This window comes from Leptinotarsa decemlineata, unplaced genomic scaffold, assembly GCF_025532065.1.
Source record: "Leptinotarsa decemlineata unplaced genomic scaffold, Ldec_3_MD MMD2_tig00026299_RagTag_RagTag, whole genome shotgun sequence".
Taxonomy (NCBI): Eukaryota; Metazoa; Arthropoda; class Insecta; order Coleoptera; family Chrysomelidae; genus Leptinotarsa; species Leptinotarsa decemlineata.
Genome location: NW_027412676.1, coordinates 8,617,335 through 8,644,099, shown reverse-complemented (window position 1 = coordinate 8,644,099; position 26,765 = coordinate 8,617,335). Strand labels below are relative to the sequence as shown.

At 33.8% G+C, this 26,765-nt stretch overlaps 2 protein-coding genes and 1 long non-coding RNA gene across 4 annotated transcripts; 2 read left to right on the top strand and 1 right to left on the bottom strand.

The window, feature by feature from the left end:
• Nucleotides 1-6,227: 6,227 nt before the first annotated feature.
• Nucleotides 6,228-15,419, bottom strand: LOC111513489 (uncharacterized). 2 transcript variants are annotated; one of them, XM_023169707.2, is made up of 5 exons: nt 15,203-15,417; nt 14,407-15,153; nt 7,281-7,646; nt 6,930-7,186; nt 6,228-6,577 (listed from the first exon to the last, which is right to left on the bottom strand). In XM_023169707.2, exons 1-5 carry the CDS (start codon nt 15,246-15,248, stop codon nt 6,407-6,409), a joined length of 1,587 nt encoding a protein of 528 aa, XP_023025475.2. In that variant the 5' UTR covers nt 15,249-15,417; the 3' UTR covers nt 6,228-6,406. The 2 variants fall into 2 exon arrangements, with proteins under 2 accessions (XP_023025475.2, XP_074036616.1); XM_074180515.1 differs by lacking the exon at nt 6,228-6,577 and having other exon boundaries at nt 7,060-7,186; nt 7,277-7,646; nt 15,203-15,419.
• Nucleotides 15,420-16,341: 922 nt separating this feature from the next.
• LOC141484892 (uncharacterized) lies at nt 16,342-17,545 on the top strand. The gene is made up of 2 exons (XM_074180516.1): nt 16,342-16,833; nt 16,892-17,545. Exons 1-2 carry the CDS (start codon nt 16,666-16,668, stop codon nt 17,537-17,539), a joined length of 816 nt encoding a protein of 271 aa, XP_074036617.1. The 5' UTR covers nt 16,342-16,665; the 3' UTR covers nt 17,540-17,545.
• Nucleotides 17,546-18,191: 646 nt separating this feature from the next.
• On the top strand, nt 18,192-26,623 carry LOC141484893 (uncharacterized). Its single transcript, XR_012466865.1, has 3 exons — nt 18,192-18,266; nt 22,082-22,375; nt 26,322-26,623. It is a non-coding gene; the product is annotated as an uncharacterized lncRNA (long non-coding RNA).
• Nucleotides 26,624-26,765: the final 142 nt, after the last annotated feature.

Here is a 26,765-nt window from a genome sequence, read left to right as displayed (position 1 = left end):
ATGGATTTATTGAAAATCCCACAGATCCATCTTCGCCTATGTGCCTTCTTTGTCAAAAAACATTTTCGAATGGAGCGATGAAACCCTCAAGGCTACGGGATCATTTCAATAAAATGCATTCAGATAAAAAAGACAAAAGTGTGACTTATTTTCAAGAACAGGAAAAAGCACTCAGCTCAGCCAACTGAGTCAAAACTTTTTTCAGCGGCTTCTAAGCAAAACGACGACGGACTTCGAGCTTCCTTCAATATCTGCTTGCTAATTGCTCAAACAGGTAAACCTCACACTATTGGAGAGGATTTAATTTTACCGGCAATAAAAGAAATAATAACTACGGACTACGGTGCTCAATAAACCAGCGGCAGATATTATCCGAAAAATTCCTTTGAGCAATAGTTCAGTGTAAATACGAATTGATGAGATAGCTGAAAACATTGAAGAGTCATTGTGCAATCTTCTAAAGACTTCTAAATTCTCAATTCAGTTAGATGAGTCCACTTTACCAACCAATGAAGCATTGTTGTTGTCATACGTGAGGTTTATCAAAAATGAGAAAATATATCAAGAACTACTTTTTGCCAGAAATTTAGAAACAGATACAAAAGGAGAAATCATATATAATACACTGGAAAAATTTTGTGATGAGAATATTATATTAGCTGATACGGATGGCGCTCCGGCTATGACGGGACGTCACAATGGCTTCATAGCGTACTTAAAAAATAAAAATCCAGATGTGCTCGCTGTGCATTGCGTCATTCATAGGCAACATTTGGTTGTGAAAAATGTTAGTGAGCGCCTCTCTCAATCACTGCAATATATCATCAAAGCAGTCAATAAAATCCGAAACAGCTCTTTAAATGACAGATTATTTAATCAGCTTTGTGTTGCTAATCATGTAGATTTCAATCGATTGCTATTTCACACAGAAGTGCGTTGGTTATCAAGAGGTAACTGTCTGACTCGATTTTACAATCTATTTGACTCTGTAATAGAGCTCTTGAAAAACAAAGACAAAGAATTGCACGACAACCTCATCACTTCAAAGGATGATATTGCTTACTTGACAGACCTGTATAAATTATTTATTGATGTCGATCTCCAACTCCAAGGTGACGACTTGAATTTGATTAAACCAAAAAATGTCATCGATTCTTTTGTAGCCAAATTGCTCTTATACAAGAATAATATCGGCAGACGTGAGTTTCGATATTTCCCTAATTTGTCAACAGTATGCTTCAACAACGACGACTTGCTTGTTTACTGCCAACATTTGGAGAACCTCCACAGTGATTTCGCAGAACGATTCCAGGACATTTTAAAATTGGAAATACCAGACTGGATGTTGGATCTTTTTTCAAATGTCAACATAGCAGAATCACCCCAGCTGGAAGAAGAACTCATAGAATTGATAACGAACGAGGAAATAAAAATAAAAATAAAAAATGGATACTAAAATTTTGGCTACAAAAACCAATCCCACGATTGTACCCTGGATTGTAGTCCATCGTTCAACGATTTTTGTTAGCATTCCCATCATCGTATTTGTGTGAACGTGGATTTAGTGCTGTGTGAACGTGGATTTAGTGCTGTGGCAACGTTGCTAACTAAAAAGATACATTGGTTGCAGATTACTGAACGCGGTGATTTATGGCTGTTTTTGAGTAAATTCGAGCCTGATATTAACAAACTTGTTAAAAATCATCAAATTCATCATTCACATTAGATTAGTTTTAAAATTCAAATTGAAATGTTTGTTTCAATAACATGAATAAAAGTTTTCCTAATATTACAAAATGGTGTTTTACATAACCCTTATCAGAAAGTTTTATTTTCACCTGACACACATAATATAATTATCAAAATAATAACTGCGATTGAGATTCTTAAGATGTAGTAGAGTAAAAAAAATTGGGGGAGGCTAGAAAATAATCAATTCTCGAAGTGGGCGGTAGACAAAATGAGTTTGAGAACCTCTTCTTCTATACGCAACGTGTAGGAGGGTCATCCACCTTTAATGAACCAGGAGCGTCAGTGATGCTGGAGTAGCTAGGAAGCAGAGTAATATATTGCTGAGCGAGTTCGGGATTATACCCCAACCATATGCTGCACCAAATTTTGTGATGAATGACAGCCTAGGAAAGCTGTTTTAGAAGGGAAAACTAGCTTTTCGAAAATAGATTGAGGAAAAAATAGTGAGGCTGGAGATGTCAAACAGATGAGGAACCACGCTGTCAGTAAGTGGCGCGAGTGGAACCAATAAACATATAACTCATCCCGTCACCAGGTAGAAAATAGACTATCAAAGTAACTTTCTTTTTATAAGCCAGCCAATGGTGCGCGGCAGAAATACTTATTGATATGCTAAGCGAGGTGAGAGCATTAGAAACTTTCTTCGCTATACATGAGACTACTATTACGGTATTTTCAATAAGTATGTAAAAATCCTTGATCCCCCCAGCATTATGGAATAGTTTACTTTTGCATCACTAAAACACTAAGTGCAGCCGGTGAAGAGCGTTGACAGCGTTAAGCTCTTTTTGATTATGGACAAGAAGTTTTGATGGATTTTTTGGTATGCTATTATATGCCAAAAACCTTTTTTCTAGGAGTGATGTAACGGTATAGCAAAATAAATTGTAGTTCTTCAAAAAGTATTTGGCTTACTTGATAAACTCTGAACACCTGATCCCATTCACGGCGGGACAGGCACATAATACGTGCTCCCTTACTCGGGCCCAAATTTCATAATAAAGAATAATCCTCTAGACTCTACAAGGTTGACAGACCATTGTACAATTTCCTCAATCTAATGAGAACTCGATTCGCGGTCAGTTTGCGACTACCTTTGTCAAGTAAGTAACCAACACAAATGTGTGACTTGGGAAGCAGGTCTTCGGTCTCCGGTGACGAACAGAGGGACGCTCTTTCGCGGCGACATGGTAGGTACTAACTACCCCCACCAGCCAGGATACTCTTTCCTGATACTCTCATGTAACCTGTAGTTATCAAGGCCACAATGTGTAGCTCTGGAACTTATTGAGCCTGTAGATGTTCAAAATGCAACATCCCACTTTGATGGCCACAATCTTCCCAGCTATTCCTGACAAAACATTAGATTAAGTTATAAAGGGCTTTTTCGCCTCTGATTTGAGTAAATCATAGTTTGACCATAAGAATTTTCAGGACCTACTCAGGCGAAGATTGTGTTCTCTCTCGCTGCTCTAGAATTAGCTACAAATCAGATTCATAAGATACCCTGCTTATTGAAAATCGTCGAGATTTCATGAACTTTTGGAGTTTGGAGCACCCAATATGGAGTTTGTGTTTTGATTTATAAAAATAAAATGCAATATGATTTGTCAGATTTGAAATAAGAATTGTCAGATTAAAAGTTTTTTGAGATTTTCTGCATTTCCGAAAAGTTATTAATAGAGTCTTTATAAAGAGTTTATTCCATTATTTGTATCCTTTTCGATACGTATTCTTCACCGGGTAGGTGCTGTTTTACGAATTTTTATAACATTTGGCCACCGTGACAGGACATCTTTCTGCCGAGGAATTAAATAATGCTGAAGTGCATTTGATAAAGATAATTCAGAGTGAATCTTTTAATGGGGTTTCACATACGCAGTATACAGAGCAGTACATTTAGAGATCGTTACATCATTGTCAACTGAAATTTTCATACTCGCTCTGAGACGATTCATAGCACGAAGGGGGCGACCATCTATCATTTATACCAATAATGGCAGAAATTTTGTAGGCACTGAAAATTATTTAGAAAAATTGGATTGGAATAAGATATCAGAAATTAGTGCCGTACAGAGAATTAAATGGAAATTCAATCCACCAACGGCAGCATGGTGGGGCGGTTGATGGGAGCGCCTCATTAGAATTGGGAAGGAGTTATTGAGAAAACAATTGGGAAGAGCAAGTTTGACTTATGAAGAACTTTTTTCAGTTGTATGCGAGTGTGAAGCAGTGATAAACGCAAGACCTTTGACTTACCTTCCAGAGAATAATGATGATATGGTGCCATTAACACCGTCGATATTCATGCAGGATATCAAAGAAACTGGAACTCCTGATTTGGACAACATAAAAGCTGATTCTACAAGAAGACACTGGAAATATTTGCAGAAGTTGAGAGGAATGTTGGGGAGGAGATTCAGAAACGAATATCTGAGCCAGCTGATATTATTCAATAACAGAAAACAAATTCGAGAAGTGAAAGTAGGGGATTTAGTTCTCATCGAAAACGAAGATTTAAAGAGACTCGATTGGCTTTGGGTATTATTGAAGAGGTATTAGTAGGGAAGGATGGCAACATTAGACTAGTGAGATTAAGAACTTCGAATGAACACTTGATGCGACCAATTCAACGATTGTATCTTTTGGAGTTGGATATTCATAAAGATGAGCTTTTGAAACTTAAATTCAGAAGTAACAGAAAAGACGGGGAAAGAGAAAAGAAAGTTCAGAGGAGAGTTGAACCTGCAGAAACCCAAACAAGATCTGGTAGAATAGTTCATCCACCCAACAGCCTGACCTATTGATATTTTCAAATTAGACTTTTGAGTCTTGTTCCATTTTGACTCAAAAGGTGGGAGTGTATTGAAAATCGTCGAGATTTCATGAACTTTTGGAGTTTAGAGCACCCAGTATTGGATGTTTTGTGTTCTGATTTATAAAAATAAAATGAAATATGATTTGTCAGATTTGAAATAAGAATTGTCAGATTAAAAGTTTTTTGAGATTTTCTGCATTTCCGAAAAGTTATTAGAGTCTTTATAAAGAGTTTATTCCATTTGTATCCTTTTCGATACGTATTCTTCCCGGGTAGGTGCTGTTTTACGAATTTTTATAACACTGCTCTTGAGTCGCTTCCTGGCTGCACAACCAAGCAGTCTTGGCAGTCAATAAAGCATACCAATTAAAAACTGAGTATCCTATGTTTTTTAACACCTACAAAAATCATCAAACTATCATAGATTTAACAATATTAATTGAAAATACCACCATAACACTTTTATTGAAATTCCTGGTTCCCTCATCAATTTTTACAAATTATTTAATTGTGATTGGCTATTTATTTAAGAAATATGTTTATCTAATGGTTATTTAATAGAAATTAAATAATCAAAGAATTGGTTCCCCTTAACTCAATAAATATTATTGGAATGTAATTTAGAGTTATTTACCTGTTGCTTGTGATGTTTTACTTTTCACATTAACGAAGTGAACAATTCACCCTTTCTACTTTTAAAGTAATTATACACGTTTTTTCTCAATCATTTTGAAGTTATCAAATTGGCTTATTAACTCAGTAGTAATGAATAATACTCTGGAGTTTTTTCCCAACACCAAACCGTTATTTTAACACCTCGACGCGTGTTTCGATCCCCAAGTGATCATCTTCAAGAGGAATATCAAACTGATCTTCTATACGGTGGTCAAAGTGTTTTATGTACTGTGAATGCCTACATGGTGACTCACCACTTTTCAAAGGTCGCCCATTCTGTAAATACTTCTATGATGATTCATGCATTTAATTATAAGCATCACGTAAAGAAGAATATGACAAGTGTTTCTGGTGAAAAAATTTACCCATAAAATTGTACCAAAAACTGCTTTCACGATTCCTAGGATCCTGTGGTACATTATAACCTCTTACTTTTTCAAGTTCTTCACAAATACCAACCAAAAAATCACAAGTTCAACTGACTGAAGTTTAATCATTGTGACGTTTTGATGAGAGGGCATAGCTGATTTTATAATAGAGCAAATATAACACTTTCATAAATGGATTTAATTTGCTCCTGATGTGTAACCACAATTCATTATCTTATCTTCTTCTTCATGAATATGAAATCATGTGAATTCAATAAATTCTACCTTATTCTATCAATATAAAGCGCAATATAGAAACTTGAAAGTAGTAGTCCAAAAATCCAGACCCACTTGCCAACTTGCTGTTTTTAAGCAAGGCCCTCTTGAAAACAAATTAAGGAATATATATTTGACTCCTGGCACTAATAACGTACGTGCAAATTTTAATAACATATCACTGCTATTAATAAATAAGTGTTGTTTGAATGTATTAATTTTCTATTTTCGACCCTCTGCACTAAAAAATTTCGAACATGAACATATCTGAAGTGAGCTCATCATCAGATTAAAATATTTAGATTATGAAGAAGTTTTGGTGAAAAAATAATTACATGTAGTTTTTTTACAAATTTTTAATAATGAAGTATAAAAATATCTATAACAGAATTAAAGCAGCTGAATTAAATCATCAGACTTTTCTGAGAAGAATCTAATAAAAAATATAACAATCATTGCAATTAACATTTGGGAAATATTTTTATTTACACTGTACACTTGACTCAACACAATTCAATTAGTGATCTGCTAGATCTTTTTCTTTTCTTCGATTTAGACATTCTTTAACATGTACTTCATATTCAGTAGACAATGGTATGACGGCATCACATATTTCACAGGAAATTCTTGATTGTTTCTGAGGAGATGTATGTTCAATCTGGTCATCTCCACACGTTGATGCATGTTCCTGAAAAGATGAGCACTGTAGTGATTGAAAAAGAAAAGAGAATTTACAAAAAATCAGCAATCCGTCTTCGGCAATGAATATGTTCTGTTATCTGAATTTGAATTGTGAAATTCTATATGTAGACTTGTTAGAGTAGTTAAATTCAGTTGATCATATTAGTCATTGATTAGATCATTTTTTGTAAGAGTGAAATTGAAATACCTGAAATAACATTAAATTAATAGTCATATACATAATCAACATAAGAACATAAATACAGTGTTAGCTTTATCTTAATTCCAAGAAAAATAATTTACAAATCAACCTAGTATAGTATCGGCATCATCAAAAATAATATGAATTCGCTTCTTACCACTATTTTATTTTTATGGAAATTATCTCCACATATAGGACAAGATACACTGTTTGGAACAGGAAGATCTCTACTTCTACTTCTAGGAGATACACTTTCAGTTGTCTGGACTTGTGAAATCCTTCTGGTAGAAACAATAGTTTTTGGGATTGAAAATGTCTCTGAACTTTCACTGGACGCTTGACTGGAACTTGCAACAGGACTTTTCACAGGAGAACTATTTTTGTTAGTCTTTTTTATGTTCAAAGGCTCAACATCTGAAAAAAAACTTCACTGTATCCCAGGTTTCATGCAAAATCAATTGGATAAAAAGTGATCTATTGTGATCTATTCATAATTTGGAATACTTGCTACTAGGTTTTTTCTTTCGACTATTTATAGGTTTTCGTCCCTTTAAAATAGGCGCAGGAGGTACTACTCTTCTACTAGGTTCCTCCTCATCCACATTTATAACTTCATCAGTTTTCTCAGATTCCTTGGATATAGCATTCAAAGATCTTTGAAATGATTCCATAACTTTCTCTTCGATGTCTTTCTTATTTTTTTCCTCTACCAATTTATCGAAAATAGCTTCAGTTCGGTTGAGTCGTGGAGAAGAATCCGCAAACAAAGAGGACCTCTTCATGATTTCTACATTTGATAACCTTTTTAACTTTGCACTTGATTTAGTATTCTCACTTGTCTTTGGGGTCAATTCCGGTTCTTGTTCATTTACGTCTGAAATCATAAGTATTACTGATGAGAAGATATTTTTAATTCAACAGAATTTCACGAAAATAAGTTCTGTGAAGCTGATCCCAATATTTATATGATTGTTCACCTAATAGGTAGAATTTGAACTTCTGTCCTGAAGTGAATTCATTGAAATCACTTTTCTCTCACTGAAAAAGTAATGAATCTCATGTTCACTAACCAAGTTAGTCTAATGAAAACGAAAATAATCTATTGAAAAAAAAACACTTTTCCCTCACCAGTACGAAACCTTACAGAACCAAGTTAGAATCACCATCAGATGACTATAACTAAATTTTATAGGCATCTCAGAGTTTTTATTTACAACTGTACATTACTACATAATGAGGAAAATCAAATGAGTGCCATTAAATTATTTACTAGTATTGTATTCTAATTCCCAATTTATATGTGAATGACTACCTGTTATGATACCTAATATTTACTTGTTTTCTTCCTGTAGCTATTATGTAAGAGTAAACAATGGCCCGTTTGGAATGGGATCTGTGTCGCTGTTGATAGATCTCATTCCACTATTATCGCTTTCTCATTAAGCATTTCTCACTTATTTTATGGTTGTTTTCTGAAGTATGTTGGAAGACACTAGATTTCTCTAGCCTATGAAACCGAATTTGTGAAATGTGTTCTTTGTAACGAGTTATTATAGTTGGCTTAATTTGACCAACATACTTTTTGTCGCAATCCTCACAACTTATTTCATAAGTCCCAGACCTTTTTCTTTTCAGTTATTCTATCTCTTGAGTTACCCATCATTTGTTGAAGTGATACTTTCATTTTACCAAAAAGTTCACAAATTAAGCAACGACCTGTTTATTCAGTACTTTTTCGACATTCACTGTCTTCTGTTTTTATTAACCAAACTCCATTAGAGAGGCTTTCAGCAGAAATTATTAATTTTTTTTTATTAAATTTTTCTGTTTCATACTAAAAAACATAATATTAAATTATTCGTGTTCTAGAAGGATTCACTGTACTCCTAGCTTCAAGTGAGGAAATTGCAGTGATGATTGGTTTTCATAATATTCAATGGCAACACAATGACAATACACAATTCATCTTTCATCATTGTTGTATGAGATGTAAATTTCGAATTCTTCACTTTATTTTAAAGAAAAAACTATTGAATATAAACGTGTTTGATTCACTCCAAGGTATAGTTGAAAAACTCATTTGGCCCAGGTAGAATTTAATTTTTTGGCAAAAAGTTCTTGAAGTTGAAATTCTTGATTTAATGGTTGAACCACACACTTATACTGTGCAATGTTAACCTACTTTTTGAATGAGGCATCTACCCAGATTGTAAAATAATACCATATTCGTATAGTATGTTTTTGTAAATTCAGTAATTATTTAATGAACATTCTCTGTAAGTCCAATGTACATACATGGTGGACGTACAATTAACTTAGTATGTAGTTGAAGTACAAAGCAAGCCTGATCAGAAAAATAGATGTACTGAATTAGGGGTACCTAATCCTAATTTTACAATAGTGCTAAAGTAACAATTATTATGATATTCATGTGGATGAGATTTTAACCTAACACAATAGACCTAACTCAAAAAAATCTATTAACACATAATGTATATCGTGTAATTCCATTAAGAGTAATTTTTTTCTAATAATTTTTTATAATATATATATATATATATATATATATATATATATATATATATATATATATATATATATATATATATATATATATTACAAAAAGGATTTGAAGCTTTATATCTTCTATTAATTATCTGCAAGCGCTTTCGACAGTTGGTAGTACTGTCATCTTCTAGGCACTCCTCAAACTGAACTTGTCATCCTGTCGTCTGCCTCTTTATATATGGTCAGAGCGTCTCAACTCAGGTATTTCAGGTACTTTAGGTAAATTTGCCTGTATTTGTACTGCATCAGGTACTCTTCTTTGTGTTAGATCTTCTCTAGGAATGTGTATGGTTTTGTTTAATATATTGAATGTGAGGTCTTGTGTTTTGATTTGTACTTGTTCCTCGATAAGTGATTTATGACTGTTAAATTTATGGATGTTCAAATTTTCCCAAATGTCCGTGCGGTTTCCCTTGTTGACTTGTTTTATGAGTTTTATGTTCTCTGGTGGGGGGAAATTATGTTTTTTTTTGTATGGCGTATGTTGCGGGGTTTTGATTTATATACTATTGGATTTATGTATGCCTTTTTGTGCTCATTGTACCTTTGGATTAGTTTTTTCTTAGTTTGGCCTATATAGAATTTGTTGCAGTCCGAGCATTGTATACTGTATATCCCGTTTTGGTCTTTGTCATCTTCTTTTTCATACTTGTTTATTTTTTGTGTTATCTTCGTGTTCGGGAAACCGCATGGACATTTGGGAAAACTTGAACATCCATAAATTTAACAGTCATAAATCACTTATCGAGGAACAAGTACAAATCAAAACACAACAAGACCTCACATTCAATATATTAAACAAAACCATATACATTCCCAGAGAAGATCTAACACAAAGAAGAGTACCTGATGCAGTACAAATACAGGCAAATTTACCTAAAGTACCTGAAATACCTGAGTTGAGACGCTCTGACCGTATAAAGAGGCAGACGACAGGATGACAAGTTCAGTTTGAGGAGTGCCTAGAAGATGACAGTACTACCAACTGTCGAAAGCGCTCGCAGATAATTAATAGAAGATATAAAGCTTCAAATCCTTTTTGTAAAATTTAATATTGAAATACTGAAGATAAAGGAAAATCAGTTGCATCATTCAAAAAAAATATATATACAGAGTGACCCATTTGAAAGCGGGCCACCTCTCTAAAACTGTTATTTATTATCCGATTCAGAAGTTTTTTTTTTCAATAGATAGAGCGTCAATAGTTCTATTAGAGTGCTGTGAAGTCGAAATATAAATAAAATTTTCAAGGCCTACTTCGAATTTTTTTCAAGGTCAAAAATCCAAAAAACATACTAGCGATTTTTTTATATGAAATTTGACGACGCCACTGGATTTGTGATGCTTTCAAATGGTTGTGACTGAAATTTCAAGATAAAATAATGTTTTTTAACAGAAATATGGCATAAGTAAAATATACCAATCACTGTCAAAATAATTCAAATAGTTGTATATTAAATAACAATTTTGTAAATAATATGGTTTGAAATACTTCTTCAGAACATAACAACTTTATGTGCGATATAGTTATCTTTATTAGCACACTGCAGTTTGTTGTCAAAGAATAGAAATACACATCTTTATATCATAATATAATTATCAATATTAAAACCATAAATGAACCACTACAAAAGAATGTATTAACATGACAATGCCCACACATTAAATTTTGGACTGTTCCACCAAATCTCCATTCAATTCGATACATTTATCATATCGTTTTCTAATGTTAACCAAAACATTCAATAATTGATTTGGGGTGATATCTCTGCAAGCCTGTCTTATTCTTTCACGCAGTTCCTCTTTGCTCGTTGGGCGAGTTTTGTATACTTTTTCCTTAACGGTGCCCCATAAAAAAAAATCAAGTGGAGTCAAGTCCGGGGATCTGGGGGGAAACTCAATCAGTGAACTATTTCGCCCTATCCACCGATTAGGAAAATTTTCTTCCAGCCAATCTCTAACAATCCTGCTATTGTGGATGGAACAGCCATCTAATTGAAATAGAATATGGGCCTCTTCTGCTAGTGGAAGTTCATCCATAGCGTTGGAAAACTCGTTTTTCAAAAAATTCAAAAAAATTTGACCATTCAAATTGTTTTCAAAAAAAAAGGGGCCAATTATTCTGGTATGTAATATTCCGCACCAAACATTTATTTTTTGGGAGTACTGTCTTCTGCAATTTATTATCCAATGTGGATTTTCTTCCGTCCAGTACCTTGAATTTTGAGAATTAACTGTTCCATTGGTTGTGAATGTTGCCTCGTCACTGAACAAAATTTTTTTCAGAAAATTCCTGTTATTTAGATATTCTCCTTGAGCCCATAAACTATACTCCATCCTCTTTTCATTATCGCCTTCTTCTAAGGTGTGAAGAAACTTTGGTTTAAAGGGCTTCATATTATTATATTTCCTAAGATTTCTCCTTATTGTTTCACGCGGTAAGTTGATGTCCAAACTTGCAATTCTCACACTTGTTTTCGGATTATTATTAAAATAATTTCGAATTCGTTCAGAATTATTTCGTCTCTGCCTTTGTACAGTATTAATATTCTTCAGGATATGTTTACTAACAGCTCCATACTGATTGAAAATTTTGTTTACTCTTCCAACTGTAGCTCTGCTAATATTTCGACGCTCCGGATGCATGTTATTGAAAATTCTACATACTTCCCTTTCGGATCTGTCGTTGTTACCACGAAGTTTTACTATTTCAATTTTCTCCTGCAAAGTCAAATTATCTGCCATACTTCTTTATTAGTGTAGGTACTTGAAGAGTTATAAACTTCACTATTAATACTGACAAATTTGTGTCTTTTCGTCTTTTATTTTAATGACTTGTCATCTCCACGGCAACTTAACTTTCAAAGCCTTCTAATAAAAATAATATTTTCGAAATGTGGCATCCCAAACATGTTTGAATGAAACCAAGATATGTAGATATTCGGAATAACTGACAACCACCAAAGAGGAACTGCGTGAAAGAATAAGACCAGGCTTGCATAAATGTTACCCCAAACCAATGATCGAATTTTGATCGAATCTTATGATTAGTTAGCATTAGAAAATGGTAGAATAAACGTATCGAATTAAATCGGAAATTAGTTACAAAGTACGGAAATTAATGTCTGGGCACTCTCATCTCAATCCATTTTTTTGTTGTAGTTCATTTATTTCATCAGTATTGGTTATTATTGATTATTGAATATTGATTACTATTTGATGTAAAGATGTATATTTCATTTCTCTGATGACAAAAAAACTGCAGTGTTTTGATGGACATAACTATCTTCTATACTTTATGGAGTTCTGTTTGAAAGAAACATAATTTGACACCATTTTGAATAACTGCTGTTTACAAGCTCGACTGCTAACGACGTGAAAGAGCATTTTAAACGATATTATTAATAATATTGTGATTTAATATGACGACAATTCGAAATATTTAGATAAAGTGATAAAAATTTTACTTATGCTATATTTCTGTTAAAAAAACATATTTCATCTTGAAATTTCAGTCACAACCATTTGAAAGCATCACAAATCCAGTGGCGTCGTCAAATTTCATATAAAAAAATCGCTAGTATGTTTTTTGGATTTTTGACCTTGAAAAAAATTCGAAGTAGGCCTTGAAAATTTTATTTATATTTCGACTTCACAGCACTCTAATAGAACTATTGACGCTCTATCTATTGAAAAAAAAAACTTCTGAATCGGATAATAAATAACAGTTTTAGAGAGGTGGCCCGCTTTCAAATGGGTCACTCTGTATATATATAATTATATTATTCAACAAGAGAGACATGTGACCATTACTCGTGAGAATGGAGTTAGTTGACTCTCGCCTACAACCTTTATCATTAATTATTCAAACAAGTAATGATCTATTCTCGTGAGTAAAATACTATACTTTTTCTCCGACTATATCAGGAATATTTCGAAATGATTTATTATTTTCAATGAATATCCAGAATGAGAATAATGGTCAATGTAGTCGATGCCGATAACACCAATTAAAAATATATATATTGATAAATTTCATAACTAAAATCAATCTGAAAATGGCATTCAAATATATTATTTGTTATTTTATTCGATTTAAAATTGTTCAGAAATGTAATGAATGGAAAAAAACAGTTGGTGAGAATTTAACTCATAATCATGGGTATGCAAGTCCATGTTCCAACAACTCCACAGAGATCTTTTTATATAAGCCGGACATAAGCTAATTGAGTTTACAACCAGTCTCATTTTGTTATCAAATGACAAAGTTTAGAAAAACATCAATGTCTTCACTACATCACAAATTCCTGGTAAGGTACTCTTATTTTACTTTCTGTTTTTCTCTTAGTTTTACTCTTGTTTTTCTTCAGCAACTATATATTTTAAAACAAACTGTATTAATCAAGTATGATGTTTGAGAACATATTTTGCACTATCTAAATTCTCAAGGTTCACTTACGATATTAGGAATCACACGTTAAAAGGTAAGACCTCGTTAGTTTTAGCTCGCACAAGTTCTCAACTTCTGAGAAAACCAACAATACATCTCAAGAACTGAACACCACCACTTATTTATTGTTATTTATTTATTTATTTGTTTTAATTTACTGTAATTATTATTAAAGATATGCTAACATCTATTATATACAAGAATATGTATCTCAATTAAATACATTTATTGACTGACATCCAGAGGTGAATTCATTGTAACTTTTATTGGGCTATTCATACAACAGATTATTTAAGTATTGTTATCAATACTGAACTCCTCTAAAAATTCTATTTATTGCTTCATCTTCTATAAGTTCAGCATGCATTTGCTATAGTCTGTTGATAGCCATACTAAAAATTGAATAAACCCAAGTTGTGGGGCTGGGGGTTGGCCTAACAGAGCTCTAAAACATCTTTAGCTTTTGAAAACTGACTTGAACATCATTATGAAGCATTTTTTTCTGACTCGGCTATGAATTTCAATGAAATAACAGACACAGTTTAATGCAGTTTTTCATCGTTTTCCTAATAAACTTTCAATAAATCATAAAAAACTGAAAAATTTAAATCCTTACTAATATTTTGATAATCCTCCTTATATTTATCCTCCGTTCTTTTCTCAGTTTTCCTAGTGGGAGTTTTTATTTTAGAGGGCCGTTCTTGGTCTTCGGAACCTTTTGTCTTTTTGATGGAAGTAACTCCATCCAAGCTATCTTCATCTTGATCATAATAAACCTTTCTTTTAGTTTGACGGCCTGAACGACTGATATAAGTATCTTCCTTATCTCCTTTGTTACCTGAAGTATTAGTTAGAGACTGGTTTGTGCTAATGGGATCTTTCAATGGAGCAGGATAAAATGACTTTTTAGCTAATATGACTCTTGATAGATCAATTTTGGTATGATATGAATAGAGAGTTTTAGCTTTCAGCAAACAATCAGCGTTTAAAAATCTTTGGGAACTTTGGATAGGTACAAATTTTAATTCATGGGGTATGCATTGCAAACTAATTTCAGTACTCTTGAGCATATCATTAAAACCAAAACTATGCTTGGTGGCATCTTTCACTGAATCTAATGATTCGCTATATAAATCATCTGAATCATATTCGTCAATTTGTTCAGATTCAATACTTGGTTTACTACAACCTGATGTTTTGGGTTCAAATACTTTGAGTTGCTCCAAGTTAGTGTCCTCTTCTACATCAATTTCTTGATTCTCATTCATTTTCTTAAATTCGACTTCCTCCTTAGACTTGGTTAACAGATTACCAATAGATTGAATGTCTTCTTTTGACATGTTTTCTTCATACATGCCAGCATCTAAAAAGGTCTTCATCAAGTTACTATTCCCAAAAAATCATAAAGTTACCTTCTACAATTTTTTTCATTTCTTCAAAATTTGGATTTTCGTCCATTTTTCTTCATTCAAAATCATAGAGTAAATATTGGGAATCAAATTTATTTGAAAAGGTTAGGGAAACAAACGTATTTATAAAAATAAAAAATTTTGGCGGTATTGAAGGAAAATTGTCCGTGACTCCGTGACCATGGACCATGGAGACAGAATACCTTTACAGATAACACAGACACTGAGACATTCAGTACGGAAGAGAAACCATGAAGTATTTTCACAGATGACAATGGGGAATGTTCCTCCTGACGAAAATCAAGTAGTTTTCATAAAAGAGATCTAAAACAACGCATTTTAAACTCATCATTTCAACCTTTTTCTTTAAAAAATTATTTGAATACTTAAAAAAGAGGAATGAAATAATGCATTCAACATTTAAAGGGATTCGTTTCTATTTCACCATTTGGCAACATCGGTTATAGCTAATAAAGGACAATGAATCTGTTACCTTTATGAGGCAAACAAAGATGACATATTTCAGAGGTGTGCTGTTCTGTTTACTTATGTTCCGAGACATTCCGTGACATATGACATTTTGTCATCTAACCTATCTTCCTCTATATAAATAAATAACAAAACAACTGTTGTTTATGTGGCTTGTGGAGGTGGATTTGAACTAAAATTTATATTTTGCCGTAATTGCTGATTTATAAAGATAATTTTATTTTTTTAAAGTAGAATATCTAAGTACATATAAATTATTTCAACTTGATATAGGCGCTGTTGCCAATATGTGAATTAGAAAAAAATCCCTTCAAAAAATAAACCCAACATTTGAAACATCAATATGAATAATTTTCGAAATGAATTTGAAAAACTCATGAATTAAACTCAACTTTATTTTGTTCAAACTTGCATTTGCTGTAATAACCCAAATTGAGGAACATTCCCCATTATAAGAGAAATTTCTCGTCGGGTTGTTGATAAATGTTAACATTGACTAGTTGTAATATTGGAGCTAGGCTAGTTGTAATATTGGAGCAACACATTGCCGAGATATTATCAGCTATAATATCCCAAGGACATTGATAACTAACGAAATAATTTTATCACAGTTTTCGAAAGCATGTTATTTGGTAACATCCCGACGCCGAAGGCGGAGGGATTTACCTAAAATAACGTGCTTGAGGAAGTTGTGATAAAATTATGAGTTATTTATCAATGTTCGAGGGATATTCGGTGAGAAAATTTTTTGCAATTCGAACAAAATTATTTATTGAACACACAGTTATTAAAAGAACAATTCGTATAATGATATAACTCCATAAATATTTTCCAAGTGTATTTTTTACTATTGACAGTATTTTTTTGTGTATTTTCTTCAATGATTTTGTCAATTGCCGCATCATTTTGAACACCAAAGCGAGGAAGTGACATTTTCGAAATAAATTGAATTACTGAAATGTCAAACAACTTTATCGATGGTGACTATACATGAGAAACGAGATATCACCAAGTTCAATGAACTACAGGCTTTTTTGAAACGGAAGAGTAAGAGTTATAAGCCGAAAAAGTCTGCTGTTTTATCTCCTAAATATGTTATCAGATTCCTAAAGGACGCTCCTAATGATATTCATTTATTGCATAAGGTAATTTTTTTTTTATTTTCCTTTTTGTGTGTATTTATTTCCTTTTTTTTTGTTATAGGTTGTTTTGATTATGGGTTATTTTGGAGGATGCAGAAGTCAGGAACTTTTGAATATGAAGATATCGGATATAGAGGACCGGGATTCCGTTATGGTAGTGAACGTACCGGAAAGTAAAACTGGTGTATCGAAGAAATTTACAGTTGTGGATGAAAAAGAGTTCTCCGCTTTGCCTTTATTAAGACTTTATATGTCTTTGCGTCCTAAAGGTATTGAACGATTTTTTTTGAGCTTCCGACAAAATAAATGTACATCTCAGCCAATTGGAAAAAACATGTTTGGGAAAATCCCCAGCAAAATCGCAATGTATTTAGGATTGCCAAACTCATCTTCCTATACGGGACATTGCCTTCGTCGCACTTCTGCTACTGCTCTAGCCAATGCAGGAGCAACTATGACTAACTTAAAAAGACACGGAGGTTGGAAAAGTTCCACGGTGGCGGAGGGGTATTTGGAGGATAGCATCGAATTGAGAAATAAAACGGCGCGTATGTTGTCTACTTTGTCATCAGAAGAGGCAGGTACCTCGACTGTAGTGAACAGAAGCTCCAGCCACACAAAAGAAGAAATTGTTTCCAGTGGCGGAAGTAATTTTCAGGGAACATTTCAAAATTGTACATTTATTATTTGTAATGACGTGAATAAATAAAATATGGTTCAGTTTTCATTTCTATTCATTTGTACTTGTGAAAGGTAGAGGGAATTATAAAATCTATAATGTCCCAAGGGAGTTATGACCCTCTTTATTGATAGCGTAACTATGACGATATAAGCTTATAATATCCCGGTCAGAAATAAAATTATATATCCGTTAAGTAGACTATCAATGGCGGTTCTGGGACCAACTTTCGGTCGCAGAACCGCCATGTGGTTTTCTGGAAATCATAAGGACTTTTTGACTCAGTCATAGAGGAAATCAACCAGTAAGTCCACTCCCACTACTTTCATTCATGAATTCACAAAGTTCTTGGTGACCTCGAAACGAAGTGTGGGGCCAATTCCGTTCTTTTACCATAGGCGTGTGCTCATATAAAAAAGAAATTATAATATTTTGTGGTAAATTACTTATAACCAACTACAAAAATTAAAAACAATAATAACAACAGCGAATAAACTAAACACAGTATCAATTTCCGATCGTTTATTATAACCAATCCGATGTCCGTGTTACCGTCAAATCTTTCGATACTACAGCACTGAACGCGTTGGAAGAGAATCTCATCCTGAGATAGGTTGAAGGTCCTCGGTAATTCGGGCGGATCACGTGGTAAGAGAGCCTACTGGTTGTATTATTCTACTGTGAAAAATATGTTTGGGAAAACATCTGCAAGTCGTTTTACGGTGGGTGTGAGAGTTTGATCCCCAAGTCATGTGAGGTAAACATCTTGTGAGAGCGGAGTTGGTTGTGGTAAACATGTTGCGGTTGGGCGGCGGTTTTAGTGTGGTCTTGATAGGTTCTAGTTTTGTGATTGGTGGTAAAGTGTCACATGACCAATATGGCTTGTTGTTATTGCCGGTGAAAGTTACATAATCGATGATAGGAAAAAATGACGGCTGACAAATGAGAAGAAAAAATTGTGGTTAATTAAATGGCGGATTGTGATCGGTGAGAAAATGTATCACGACGAAAAAAATTATAAGGTCACGTTCCATTAGACGTGGTGCGTTAGTGCAACATCTTTCAGCCGGCGGCTGGCTGATGAGTCATGGTGGGTTGGAAAAAATTTGTCTCCAGGGCAATGGGGCCTAGTAGGCGATGTCAAAATCAGACCACTTCCGGTTACACCTCAATTGTTCTATTTCGATGAAATAGGTTTCATTTGAATCATCTGGGTGTTGAAAAAACGAATAGATCATTTTCTGAAGACAAAAGAGCATTAACACCTATTACCTTATATCAAGTGCAACAGGCTGATGTGGGGAATCGTTTTAAACATAACGAAAATTATAATATCTAGCGCGAAATATACCATAGCATAGGGAGAATTGAAAATTTGAAGGTTTTTTAGTGTTGTAAACAACTAGACACCAAATTCCATAGTAGCAATGATACACTTGTAATAAAATAGATTATTCACGAAGTCATTTCCATATCAGTCTCAGTACATATTTCAATTGGTAACGTAGATAATTCAGGTGCAATATCTCCGTGAATTTTTCAAAACACTATATGAAAGGTGTTCAAAAAAAATAAAATATATATATATATATATATATATATATATATATATATATATATATATATATATATATATATATATGTTTCAGCCCAATAGGCTGAAACAGCTGTCTACCGGTGGCTCTTAAATTGAAAGCAATATGGGAATGATCACAAAGTACTAATTTCATGGAATTATTTTCCAGCAGCTTGACTGCATTAACCTTTCTAGAGTTCATATATATTTATATATATATATATACTTTACTATAATAATAATAATAATATTTTATTTAGCCACTGAGGTACAATATGCACATATGCTATGTCACAGGTACTATTTATACTAAACATATACATTTAAAATATAGCAAGTAAGTAAGATATAAAGTTTAAAATCTCAATGAGAGTTTGTTAGTATACTAAACGAAATAAAATTAAACTCAGCTGAAGTTGCCATCCAGATACTCTTGTACATTATAAAAACATTTTTCAATAAAAAATTCCTTAGTACTTTTATAAAAAATATTGTCTGATTTGGAGTTTTTTAAAAAGTTGGGTAGTTTATTATAAAACGTAATAGCACTATACTGGGGATAGTTTTTAAATTTAGATGTGGTGTGGGCTGGTATTCTCAATAAGCTTCCATGCCGCGTGTTATGATTGTGGGATGGTTGCAAAAGTGGACAGATTTTTTCTCGCAAAATTAACACATTTGAACAGATAAATTGATGGTGCCGATAATAGTTGCATTCTGACAAATATCGGTTTACAGCTATCTCTATATTCCATATTGAAAATCAATCTTACAATACGTTTTTGTGCTACAAATATCCTATTAATATCTCTACCAGAACCCCAAGACATTATATTGAGTGAAATATGGGAATAAGCCATAGCGAAATAGATTGCCAATAGACCTTGTTGGTCAACACAGTTTTTCATTTGCTTGATCGCAAAATATGCTTTATTTAGTTTTTTACAAACACTATCAATGTGTTGATCCCAACTTAATGTTTCATCCAATATTGTTCCTAAAAATTTAACTTCGTTTGCTGCATTGATATTAATATTATCGCACTGAGCTAATTCACTTATGGTACCCCTACTTCTATTATAAAATCTCATCGATACCGACTTTGAGGTATTCAGAACTAGACGATTACGATCACACCAGCTTGTGAACTGGTCTATAATCAGTCTAACTTTTGTTAGCAAATCATCTGTAGTAGGTCCAGCGACTGTAATGGTGGTGTCGTCAGCGAACATAGTTAAATAGCATTCACTCATATATTCCGACAGATCATTGACAAAAATTAAAAACAATAGGGGACCAAGAACAGAGCCTTGGGGAACCCCCAATCTAACCTCGCGTTCATTAGACATTGAATTTATTTGCTTTACAATTATGCTACGACCACTCAAGTAAGACTTAAACCATAGTACTATGTTATTAGGCAAACCAAGCACACTTAATTTGGTCAACACAAAATTAGTTGATACCGTGTCAAAAGCTTTTGACAGGTCAAAAAACATACTGATAATAAAATCATTTTTATCAAGTTTTTCATAAATATGACTGAGAAAACAATAGCTAGCTGTTTCAATAGAATGATTTTTCCTAAAACCGTGTTGGCAGTTTGATAGCAGGGTATTACTTTCCAGATAGCTGATAATTCTGCTAGCCACTAATTTCTCATATAGTTTGGAAAGTTCACAAAGCAGAGAAATTTGTCTGTAGTTATCTATTTCGTCTCTACTACCTTTTTTAGACAACGGTATAATTAGAGCTTTTTTGAATTCATCCGGAAAATATCCTTGGATGAATGATTGATTGAAAAGATAAGTGAGTGGGTCGATTATAGTATCTATTATGCTCTTAATAGTACTCATAGATAGATCATCAACGCCTGATGACTTTTTATTTTTCATTAATTTTAGGGTATCATGTATCTCACGTTTAGTTATCGGACTGTCTTCGTATGGATAGAGAATATTAAGCTTAGTACTTGTAGTGCAAGGCAGTGATAAGTTTAGTCCAAAGTGATTATTTATGAGAGATTCGGCGGCTTTTGAAAAATGCTCAGCAAATGCATCAGCTACTTCTAAGGGCTTCCCAATGGTTTTGGGAAACCCTTGTTTATTATATTCCACGTTTCCCTAGTTTTATTGGTAGCATTACTAATTTTTGCGGAAAAGTAGTCTAATTTACTATGCCTAATGTTTTTTTATGCTCTTTAAGTCTATTTTTATAATTAGACATGCTTAGCAAGTCAATTACTTGAAAACTAGTTAAGACATGGAACATTTCTCTCAAATATTTTCCCTCTTCGACAAGATCATTGGTTATCCAACGATTATTTAACTTTTTCGCTTTGACAATTTTCTTTGGACGGGAGACTTCAAAACACCATTTAATAGATTCCAAAAAGTAGGAGAATCCTTCCTTAACTGTGAGATAGGAAAGAGTTGGGAACCATTGTATATTATTCAGTCTATTAATGTAAGTTACAAAAAGGATTTAATGCTCTATAACCTCTTTTTAATTATTTGCGAGCGCTTTCGACAGCTGGTCGTGCTGTCATCCACTAGGCCCTACTCTATCTGAACGTGTCATCCTGTTGTGTATCCTTTTATACGGTCCGAACGACTCAATACAGGTACTTCAGGTACTTTAGGTAAACTTGCCTGTATTTGGATTACATCAGGTACTATTCTTTGTGTTGGATCTTCTCTAGGTTTATTGTTTCTAGGAGTGTGTCTTGATTTGTTTAATATATTGAATGTTAGGTCTTGTTGTGTTTTGATTTGTACTTAAGTGATTTATGACTGTTAAATTTCAATATGTTCAAGTTTTCCCAAACGTCCATAAGGTTTCCCTAATTGACTTGTTTTATGAGTTTTATGTTCTCTGGTGGGGAGAAATTATGTTTGTTTGGTATGGCGTGTGTTGCGAGGTTTTATTTTTATATTATAATTATTATTCCGACCCCGGAGTATGCTTGTGGAATTGTATCCTGGCTCTTTTTGCAGGTGGCGCAGTGGACATCCCACTGAATCAACTGCAGAGAGATTACATGACTAGCTGGACTGATTACATGACTGGTCGTGATACTCAGACGGTTCATACCGTTCTGAAGAGACCATGCCCGGTACTGATGATGGGGCAAACACCACGAAAAGGGTCTATCGGTTTGTTGGATCGACCAAACGAAATTGATTTCCGCTTCTCATAGTGGGAAATAACTTGCGACGAATCTTCCAAGTCGTAGACGTTGCATAGGTGCCCGATGGTTTTACTTCAACTCTCTGCGCGGCATTAGTTGGGTTAGTATAAATGCGGGTGGTATAAATGCAACTGTACTCCGATCCACTAGAAAAAATACACTAATATATTTTGAAAATTATATGTAACAAAAGTTCTCGTTATCCAACAGAACAACAGCTCTATGGGGAATTAAAATTCTTAGATTTAAGACAACTGTTTTCTAAAACGATCATTACATTTCTCCTGAAAAATTTAAATTACTTGAAAAACTTACCCCACAATCGAACAACATGAGCACAAAACTCTGCAGCAGGTACATACCAAGAGCAAATAAAACAATTGGTCGAAGATGTTTCAACTATATTGAAGATAAACTCCTAAATCATCTTCTTGTCTCAGTTAAAATACTTGAGAATATTGATCTGATGAAGAAGCGCATTAAAAAATGGATTCTTGAACAAACTAGACAATTCATCAAAAACTTTGTAGACTCAGCAAATTGATTCCTAATTCTTATTGTTTTTATTTTCTTTTCTTCTAGATTCGTTTCAATTTCCATTCATAAGCTTATTGGTGAATTTAAAAATTTATTATTTCCGCAATAAAAGCTTGTAAACTGATGAGGTAGAACAATCATAATTCACATAAGAAGAAACAAAAAGAAACATTTGTTTCCACAGACAGGTTCCATGTGAACCTAATTGGCATTCGTTTTTATTTGTTCACTATCTATAAATGTACTAAGGATACTTTTATGCTTTTCAATAATCAATGTGATAATTCACATTCGAAAAATAAATATAATTATTACTCCGATCATTCCCTATTTGATTTCAATTTAAGAGCCACCGGTAGACAGAGCTGTTTCAGCATGTTGGGCATCGTCAGTACCGGGCAGGCGGTCCTCGATTGAAGACAAAATGTGAAAAACCAAAAACATTACTTAATAAAAATAACTGCGAGAAAGCAAGCGAAACATAAGTGAAACCACCTATTGGTGTGACACTATACAGGGTGTCCCTGGACTTCCTCGTTTCCTCTCGGGAATGTATAGATGGGGTCAAAATATCACCAGTACTTCATATAACTTTTTTTCCTAAAAGTCTTCGTAACCAAGTTACGGGCCCTCAAAGTTACAAAATGAAAAATGTTTTTCTTTGATAACTTTTCAAGTGAATATTCAAAATCATCCAAATTTTGGTAATTGACTAAACAAATGAATTCCGTCGATGAGCTTTCATGCAGGAGTCAGTTGTTTTGCTACAAAGTCAGGAACGGACTACCCCCGATGGTCCACACCCCAAAACTTTGAAATGACAGATATTTTTCAATATTTTTCAACAAAATAAGGTTACTTGGACAATTTTATGAAAAAAAGTACTCGTGTGGAAAGTCGATCGGAGCAACGAGTCTTGATAAAAATGTAGTTCTACTCGACGACATCAAACCCGCTCGTCCACCATTATTTGAAATGAATAATTATCAAAGCAGAAATAATAATGATAACGTTAATTCAACAACATTTATAACAGGAATAATACAAAGTATGCTAAAATGAAGTCGTAAACAAAAAGTACAGTACCTATATGGAAGTTTAAGTCACAATTGTGATAGCAGATATTTTTTCAAAAGAAATATCAAGTTCTGTAGATTCGTGGTGTTTTTAAACTAACAAGCTACTCTACTATGAAATATCGAATTCATTCCATATTTTGTATGTACATAATACGTGTGGAATAATCACGTTTCGTGTTGATCAGTTATCTGAATCTCATGAAACTCAACGTTCGAATGTTTCAAATTATTCTTCACAGCTAAACTGTTGAGGAGTTTCACTGATAATTATAATTTTATGGGAGAAATTCTTTAACACGAATCTAAATTTAGCTGAAAAAACGCACATCGGAAAAAATATTTACTATACTAATAAAAAGCAAACGAATGAACTACAAAAACGGCTGCACATGATCAGGTGAAAAATATCCAGGGAATAATTATGTTCCATTTCTTTCACAGATGTTGACAAAAAAACCTTTCAGAAAGTTTTGATAAAAAATGAGAAACTGGAATGCGATTTTGTTTTGTTGAGTGGTGCGTTGTCATATGACTATCATTGTATTGTCAATATTCTATAGGATATTTTGATTTTTTTTGATATGGCCGAACAGTTTACATTCAATGAATATGCAGATATGCATGTATTTTATGGACGAGCATTTTGTAATGCTGCAGAAGCTCGTCGTCTGTATTCCGAGCATTTTCCCAATCGAACGGTACCGTCAAGAGAAACATTCGAGCGTGTCGATCGCAGCTTGAGGGAGACAGGTATGTAATAATTGTTGTTTTATTTCGATATTATTGTAGGTACAGTTTTGCCAAAACGAGGTGGTGAGGGCGCTCCTAGGACTGTACGTACCGTTGTATTGGAGGAAAATATTTTGGAAGCCGTCGCTGATGATCCTTCAATGAGCATCAGAAATCTATCAGAACAGTTCCATACATCCAAGTCCACTATTCATAGAATAATTAGGGAACAACTGCTCCACCCATTTCATATCCAGAAGGTACATGCCATGACACCTCAAGATTTTCCAGCACGACTGGAATATGCCAATTGGTTCATGGATAGGCAAAGAGAGGATATGACTTTTATTAATCGAGTTTTATTCACTGATGAAGCAGGTTTCAGTAGAGATGGAGTTATCAACTCTCATAATCTCCATATATGGGCCGAAGAAAATCCCCATGGGATATTGCAAACCAAACACCAACGGAAATTCAACGTGAATGTTTGGGCTGGTATCATAGGAAACCATCTTATAGGACCATTCGTTCTACAGGACCGATTGAATGGAGAACGTTATTTGGAGTTCATTCAGAACGATTTGAATGGACTTTTGGAACATGTTCCATTGCAAACCCGAAGAGATATGTGGTTTATGCATGATGGCGCTCCTCCTCATTTTAGTTTGATTGTGCGTGACCATCTGAACCATATTTTCCACAATAGATGGATTGGTAGAGGTGGGCCATATTCATGGCCATCGCGGTCTCCGGATTTAAATCCATTGGATTTCTTTCTGTGGGGGCATCTAAAAAGCCTTGTTTACGCTACACCTATTCACACATGAGATGCTTTGTTGAATAGAATAACATTACATTGTGAAGCCCTACGAAACGACCCTGGAATGCTATTTCGAGAGGGTGTCTTCGCAGACTAAGAAAATGTATAGAGAGAGAAGGTGGTCATATCGAGCAGTTTCTGTAGCGGATTTTTCATTTCTGTTTGCTCTTGAGGCTCTTGAGTTTCGTTAGTTAAACGTGTTTGCATTATAAAAATTCGTTATGAACATTTTACCTATCATTTTCATTTTCCTTAAAAACTAATATTTTCGAATAATGGTAGACATCTCAGGATAAATGTTGTTGAATTAACGTTATCATTATTATTTCTGCTTTGATAATTATTCGTTTCAAATAATGGTGGACGAGCGGGTTTGATGTCGTCGAGTGAAACTACATTTTTATCAAGACTCGTTGCTCCGATCGATTTTCCACACGAGTACTTTTATTCATAAAATTGTCCAAGTAACCTTAATTTGTTGAAAAATATTGAAAAATATCTGTCATTTCAAAGTTTTGGGGTGTGGACCATCGGGGGTAGTCCGTTCCTGACTTTGTAGCAAAACAACTGACTCCTGCATGAAAGCTCATCGAAGGAATTTATTTGTTTAGTCAATTACCAAAATTTGGATGATTTTGAATATTCACTTGAAAAGTTATCAAAGAAAAACATTTTTCATTTTGTAACTTCGAGGGCCCGTTACTTGGTAACGAAGGATTTTAGGAAAAAAAGTTATATGAAGTACTGGTGATATTTTGACCCCATCTATACATTCCCGAGAGGAAAAGAGGAAGTCCAGGGACACCCTGTATATATATATATATATATATATATATATATATATATATTTGGTGATGCAACTAATTTTCCTTTATTTTCAGTATTTTACTATTAATGTAAGTTACGAAAAGGATTTGGAGCTCTATAACTTTTGTTTAATTATCTGCGAGCGCTTTCGACAGCTGGTCGTGCTGTCATCCTCTAGGCCCGACTCTATCTGAACGTGTCATCCTGTTGTGTGTCCTTTTATACGGCCCGAACGCCTCAATACAGGTACTTCAGGTACTTTAGGTAAACTTGCCTGTATTTGGATTACATCAAGTACTATTCTTTGTGTTGGATCTTCTTTAGGTTTATTGTTTCTAGGAGTGTGTCTTTATTTGTTTAATATATTGAATGTTAAGTCTTGTGTTTTAATTTGTACTTGTTCCTCGATAAGTGATTTATGACTGTTAAATTTATGGATGTTTAAGTTTTCCCAAATGTCCATGCGGTTTCCCTTATTGACTTGTTTTATGAGTTTTATTTTCTCTGGTGGGGGGAAA

Bases quoted from the DNA above. Each gene is read 5' to 3' on its own strand.
- LOC111513489 (XM_023169707.2), bottom strand. From the start codon at position 15,248: ATGGACGAAAATCCAAATTTTGAAGAAATGAAAAAAATTGTAGAAG. The intron at 7,647-14,406 runs GTAAGGATTTAA...TTATGATTTCAG, and splicing joins GGAGGATTATCAAAATATTA to ACGTAAATGAACAAGAACCG. The intron at 6,578-6,929 runs GTAAGAAGCGAA...TCATCTTTTCAG, and splicing joins TCCATAAAAATAAAATAGTG to GAACATGCATCAACGTGTGG.
- LOC141484892 (XM_074180516.1), top strand. From the start codon at position 16,666: ATGGTGACTATACATGAGAAACGAGATATCACCAAGTTCAATGAACTA. The intron at 16,834-16,891 runs GTAATTTTTTTT...TTTTTGTTATAG, and splicing joins ATATTCATTTATTGCATAAG to GTTGTTTTGATTATGGGTTA.